This window comes from Rhea americana, unplaced genomic scaffold (genome assembly GCF_003343005.1).
Source record: "Rhea americana isolate MKP2758 unplaced genomic scaffold, rheAme1 scaffold_23, whole genome shotgun sequence".
In the NCBI taxonomy this organism is placed as follows: Eukaryota; Metazoa; Chordata; class Aves; order Rheiformes; family Rheidae; genus Rhea; species Rhea americana.
Genome location: NW_028186346.1, coordinates 5,003,000 through 5,010,115, shown reverse-complemented (window position 1 = coordinate 5,010,115; position 7,116 = coordinate 5,003,000). Strand labels below are relative to the sequence as shown.

At 36.1% G+C, this 7,116-nt stretch overlaps 1 protein-coding gene across 1 annotated transcript in view; it reads right to left on the bottom strand.

The window, feature by feature from the left end:
- Window positions 1-685: 685 nt before the first annotated feature.
- IPO5 (importin 5) overlaps window positions 686-7,116 on the bottom strand; it is a 39,089-nt gene continuing 32,658 nt past the window's right edge. The window contains exons 23-25 of the mRNA XM_085305971.1: window positions 5,966-6,194; window positions 4,308-4,449; window positions 686-1,433 (exon numbers count right to left, since the gene is read on the bottom strand). Coding sequence (XP_085162097.1) covers window positions 1,347-1,433; window positions 4,308-4,449; window positions 5,966-6,194 — 458 coding nt within the window. The 3' untranslated portion in view covers window positions 686-1,346. The remainder of the gene's footprint in view (window positions 1,434-4,307; window positions 4,450-5,965; window positions 6,195-7,116) is intronic.

Genomic DNA, 7,116 nt, shown 5'->3' with positions numbered 1-7,116 from the left:
GTTGGACAGGAATGTGTGTGTGAAGTTCTATTTTTTCTTGCTAGAAAGGAAGAAGAATTTAAACCCTCTTTCAAAAACTTTCCCTGTTTCAAGACTGTGATTGACTAAGTCTTCAGTTCTTTACTGAAGTCTTTTTCAACATCAACGCTTATATTAACATCTTCAAAGTAATACAAGTGTGAAAGCATCACACTGAACTCCGTGAGAAATCTGATATACTAGAAAAACTTCGCTGGTAAATGATGTATTATTGCTGTTAGATCACCAAAAAAAAAAAAGAAAGAATCAAAACTGTTTTGTGTTCTTTTAGGTCAGGCTATCAATTATATCTAATTGTTTTAAATAAAAACATATACTGCCATAATGTTATCACCTGCTGCCAGACCTGTTGCACACTTGCAGCTGGAGCAATACTACTTTTTAAGTTATGAAATGCGATTGTAACTGAATATGAAAAACAGTTAAGATATGTAAATTTACTGTCATAAGAGGAATGCCATTGAATTTCAATTGTACACACTTGGGTGAGAAATTTGTTAAAAARAAACAAAAATGCATAAAATCTGTAATAGGCAACAATATACAAAATTTCAAATATAAAATTAGGACTCGTATAGTTTGTTACTTGCATCTTTTCACAAGAGGAAATTAAAAGAACCACACATCACTGAACTTCTACACAAGCTTCTTGTGTTTCAATGTCATTTATTGAGGAGTGAATGAGATACTGTCAGACATGCCAAAGAGACTTCACATTCAAGGGCTGGAAGCTGAACAGCTTTCCTCATTGAGTCACTGTACAAGTTGTTTTACGGAATCTGAAAGTGCGATCAATGAGGTCTTCATGCTTGATGTTTTTGTCTTCAGTTTTTCATCTTTTGATCTACTAACTTGCTGGGCAGAAGGACGCTTTCTACCCTACAAAGACTCACACTCCGATTAATACAATTAACACTAGATGTAGAGATTTTTTTTTAATCTGTTGTAACGTACATCTACTGCTGAATACAAGGTCTTAAAGCTGTTTCTTAATTCATTATATCTAATGAGAAAATTCAACTTGTTTCCCTTTCACCATCATATGGATGGCTTATACCATTAGAAAAATATTCTTCAGTGCTATTGTAGGGTTTACAGGAAGCTTCTTCAGTGTTGTGGGATAGGAACMGATTTAAACACCATTCTGCGAGAATGCTTCTTCCTGCTGCCACTGCCTGTAGGTTGCAGAAAAATGGCCTACACGCACTACAGTTCTGTTTTACTCAAGAAAGAAACAAAAGAAACCTAAACAATAGGGTAAACGTTTATTTGGAGTTAGTTTTCTTGCGGATGATAATTAAGGCCCTTCAAGCAGAGTTCAGGAGCTCCTGTATGGCTGCCTGTTGATCTGCATTGAGCTGTGATATGCATTCTGTCCACAGTCCTCCAGATGTCTAAAAAACAAGAGAAGTTGTGTTTATACAAGCAGACAAGCTTCTAAGGCACATACTAAACTTTCATGTTTTACAAGGCTCAGCATCCACTGGGCTCATTCCTGCAGTACATATACAAAAGAGAAAAGGCTTAAGTCTTCAGTTATACACAGCCTCACATAGGTTCAGTTAGGGATTCTCTGTAATGCCAAATGCAAGCAAGTTGTGGTTAGACTGAACCAAAATTACTGAAGTTCCTGGCAACTCTCTATAACTAAATGGGTCAAATCAGAATAAATTTAAGTCTTCTCTCGTAGGCTAACCATAGCATAAACATGTTCTGTTTTGCACTGAAGTTAAAAGATTAATATTCTGGCAAAACAATCATTTAAATGCAGGAATGTCTTCTGGGCACTGATACACCAGCAATTCACTGTGATTATAGCATGCAAACTACAAAAGTGTGTATGTGCAAAATTCTGCTATAAATGCAAGGTACAATTATTCTTCAGTGAGAAGAATAGTAAATTACCACCTAAAGAGAAGAAAAGGTATATAGTATATATCTTGGGAAATGTAAAATCTATACTCTCCTTTGCCTCACTATACCTTATTTGTGTGACCACAGCCCTCTGCTGAGATGCTAGTTTTTAAAGTCATCATCGGAAGAGACTTGTTATAATACTACCAAAATATCCTGAAAATTAAAGAAGGTTGAGAAAAAGTATATTTTGGATTATTAATTGAATTAGGGAGTAATTGGAACCTTGCYTTAGAATGACAGTGATGGAAAAGTATTACATGTGACTGGTTTTAAGTCATTAGATTGGCCTTCATGACTGGTGTGTATTTCAAGTACATTTTCAAATATTGTTTAGCTTTATTTAAATTTGGTATGTTCTACCTTCAGCTCAATTGTAATGTCTGTAACTCTTTTCATACACATTTTTAAAGAGTAATTACATCAAAAAAAAAAGGATTCACAGAATTCTAACGAGAATTTGATAAACATTTTTGATAAGATTAGGCATTTTAGATTGTCAATAAATAATGAAATACTGAAGAATTAAAGAATTCCAGTATTTCTGAAACATGTTTAAACTGGTACTACCACTGAAATATTGCTTCTGCTCTAGGAATACTTAAACATGAGGAAAAGAGAAAGTTCATATTTTATCCCAACTATGGCCATAGTGCTACTCATGGTAGATGCTGACAGTGGAACAGTTTACTCAAATTATTGCCAAAAAAAAAAAAAAGTATTTTCTTCTGTTCACTGCTTCTTCTCAGATTCCAGGAGACTGTTAGCAACTCGGACCTTTCAACATACCTTCCACGCTACACTTACAATGCTTTATTGAAGTCAAATTATTATGTGTATAGAGTTTAAGATCAATAAAGGTAATCTAAAATTCCTTAAAAAAAGGAAAAAGAAAAAAGAAAAAAAAAGACTTAAGATTTCCCCACAGTCTGAAAGTAAATTAACCAAGGTAGGAGTACTGCTTCAGTCTTAAATGCATCTACCAACCCTGCCCAAASAAGACCTTTTACTCTATCCACAACTCATCTATGCTATACATAGTGCCACTGTATTGGTCAAAAGAAACTTCCTTCAAGCATTTAAGGTACTGAACAAAGGTATTAGCATAGACTAATAAATGATTCATACTAAGATTTTAACTCTAGGAACAAATAGCAGAGGATTCCTGTTTATCAACCAGCATCTAAACYAGTCCGTTCTAAAATTGTTTCACTTCGAAATTTTGCTTGGTTCTATTTCCTTTTATGCCTTCACTTAAACAGTTTTAATAATAATAATGTCATTTTGTACCAGACAWAACATCTCACAGGCTGGCACATTAATCCAAATGAATCGCTTCSAAAAATCAAAGATTCCTAATGCTCTTGAACTTGAGTCTTGCAGAAACATGCTAGGTAGAATGGACAATGGTTAAACAGCTGCTGCTCCAAACCCTATAAATCAAACTCCAAATCTTATATAAACACTTTTTTATAAGCTATATGCTTGGCAGGCAAGCAGGCTCTATCATTAACACTAACATTAGCCATTACAACTGTCAAACAAGTCCACCGGATGACCTTTGGCCCTGGATTTTGCATCAGATATGTCCTGTTAGCATGACTACTTGTTATTGTAGAGATGCAGCTTTAGTATTTCTCAGACATCCTTATTACCCAGCAACACAAGTTCTCGTATGCCACAAAGGGAGTGATCCTTGCAACAGTTCCCTAAAGAAATGAAAAGCACTGCTCCTTTGAGCAACACCTTCTGTTTACACCAGATTAAAGACGGCTGTGGTAAAATTACTCATGGCTTGGACTCGTYCTCTAGCAAAGGCCCCACGTCTCTACTGTATTAGTAGGTCACCACTGAGTACTGGGGGCCCTTATAGGAAACACACATTACATCAGATCCTGCAGTAGAGTTCACTGATGCAAAGACAGGCAGATTTCTCTCCACATTTTAATTTCTGAAGGACATTCTTATTTCAYGGTTTTGCCAATACAGTACTTTTGCCTAAATCCAGATTTCAATATTTACCGTTTCAGAAAGGTATTTAAACCCATAAAAAAAATGAAGACAAAAAATCCATCACCAAAACTGAAACTGGCTAGCATGTTAACCATTTAGCTGCATATATCCTAAGCCTTGTTTTAATTTGTAAGTTYGAGAAGTTTATCTAAAAAGATAGGCTTTATTCAAGTGTAAGCATTACCAAGTTTTATCAGTAGCAGCTCAATGTGCATCCAGTATCTCCAAGAAATAGATCATTCATTGAAGCATCCTTCTTTATGGAGACAGAACTCAAAATTGCTTTAATGATTCAGTTATGCTAACTGTTCCCTTTGCAGCTATGTAAAGCATATATTTACCTGCACTTGGCGAACAACATTAGCCAACCGCTTGGTACATGGATCTTCATGTTTAATAGCTTCATGAATTTCACCATCCGCAATTATACTGAATATTCTGGGAAGATTAGAGTTGTTGGGACCGAGGACAACTGGGTTGTTGCTGTTAYAATTGAAATATGTATTACAAATCAATAACTGTTTAACTAAAAAAAATTATAAATATTTACACATGTAGGTTGAGTGATACTGAAATATCTTATTCCAAGTTTCAATGGAAATTTTCATCCATAAGTATCCATAGCTTTGTCATCTGCTGGAAGAACATTTCCTCTCCTGTTAATAGTTAACCAGCCAATTATTTCCTCAGGCTATACTTTATCAGAAAAGTTCTGTACTTTGCAGAATTACTGAGTTCCATGCAGATGAACAGAAGTGACAGAAATGCCTTGCCTAAAGTGACTTAATTCTCTCTCCCCCTCAGTGCTGTAGGGGGAAGAAGATTGGCTTACTAGCTTCAGAGAGCCTCAACGACTACACCGCTCTGCCAGCACACTTGTTGACACCACAAGTAAATAGTTCTGCTAAGCGCTGGAGTAGCGGAGTGCTGGCATCAAGAATCTGGGTGGAAAACATGATCTACTTCCAGCTCTGCCACCTACCCCTGCTGGAACACAGGGGCTGTGACTGTAGTGCTGACAGCTCAGAGAAGTATATAGCAAGGCTAGGTCATCTGCACAGAGCTGGGTACAGGAAAAGTACTGCTGTACTTAATTCTGGATTTCTGTACATGTGCACATACATACCTGTCACTACTACTATGGCATCTCTACACAGCTGTACAGGAATATTACCAGTATAGGAACTGCAACTGCCACCATTCATTTTAAATCTTTGCCTTAATAAAGCACCATAAGATATCAGGTATTCATAGCCTTTTCAGTCTTTTCTACTACATTCTTTCCTACTTTTCTACTAGGCTGTAATACATAGTATTGGCCAATAGTTAAGGTATGACTGCTACATAATAATTTAGAAGTTGATATTTTTTCGAATATGAAGTGCAACCTCCAGCAGCAGAATTCTTTTGTTCCATTGACCTATGGGAGGGAGCACAAATCTAAAGAACAACTTGCGGGACAAGATACTTTTAACAACAATAGAAATTATTACAAACTTAAGGGAGACAACACTATAGTGAAGTTATCTGTATTTTCCAATTCTCTATTTCATACTTTTGTTTGTTCATTTTCAAGCTTTTGGAAAGCAACAAGGAACAAAGCTAATTTAAAGAGCTATGAAAGCAAGGCTGTAAGTGCATGCATGTTGCTCTTAAATAAAATCATCAGTTGATCAGTTATCAATGTTCAGATGCAAGATGTGTATCAGAAATTTTCCCGAAATKTTCAGGTTCCTGGCTGATCCTCTCTCACCATGTACATAGAAGTGCCAGAAATTTTTTCAAGTCATACAGATACTTGTTAGGACAAGAATACTGATTGTTTAAAGACAGCAATAACACTGTGGAAGGTTCAGTTTTTGTATCCCAAATCATCTTCTCTACAGCACATGCATATTAACCTGAAAGTTTCTCAATTTTGGAAAATGAATGCAAGAAAAAACACCACTAGCCTGCAAACAGGCTTACTTTCTGCATTAATATCAAGACTTTATCTTACCTCTCAATTAAGTCACACAGATAATTGAAAGTATGAACAGCTTCCTCTTTGTCTTCATGCAGGGGAAGCCATGATAACCAGTGTGGCAGGACTTCCTCAACATTTACGCAATCAGGCTTGAATTTCATTATCTTTCCTACAGCTGAAATGCAGTTCTCTGTTGCATTGACATTCTCTTTGGTTTTGGCATCTGGTGACTGAATAACTCTCACCAGCAATGGAAGCGCCTCTAATTGCAAACAAGACAAGAATAGAGTTTAATGTGCAACTGAGTTACATCACCACCACAAATTCTACATGAGAATATTACATGTATTAAGGACAGTTAGTTAATTGATTTCTTTTTGTGACCTAAGCACCAAAATTCCAGTAATCCATATGGCCGAACATTTTGTAGCTCTTAGGTTTCTCCCCAGTGAACAGTCATCATMGGAAAGACACCGCTATGCAAGGCAACACAAGAAAATGGCTACTGCTGAAGTCTGAGTTTGCTTTATAAATGCTGGGAGGGAGAAAACAAGAAAAAAATCTTCCTGTATCTCTCCATTGGAGTTATRCAATTTGTAATACAGAAGACATTGTAATTTATAGTGAAAATGTAGATATCTTTGTAATCTTACATGGTCTATAAACATGGATGATAAAAAGCAGGAATTAGTGGCTTTCACAAATTCTGACTGCAATACATGCGTGCAGTGTGTGTGTCTGCTGCATATCCACTACTTGTACACACACATAATATATACACAAATACACACCATTTAGATGTGCKAGGGAAAAACTCAGAAATCATCTCACCTGATCACTCCGCCTAGCATGKTTTATATGGCAAAATTGGAAACAGCTAAGAAAATATACATTTTCTTTTTAGATTACTAGCGATTTTTAAGGTCATGAAGGCTTTTAATTACTAGCATCCATGGAGATTCCAAAAGCATTCTAGATGTGGAAACAATGTCCCCTATATTCTTTTGCTACAATATAATCCTAAACCTGTAAGATTTCTAGAACAGCACAGAGGACAGGTTGTGAAGTCATACAGGAAGCACATTTAAACTTTAGTAAATGAAGAAGCGTGAGATCTCACACGACTACATTTTGATGAGTAAGCAGCAGCTTTGCAATTAAGCACTACACAGCAACACTTAGTA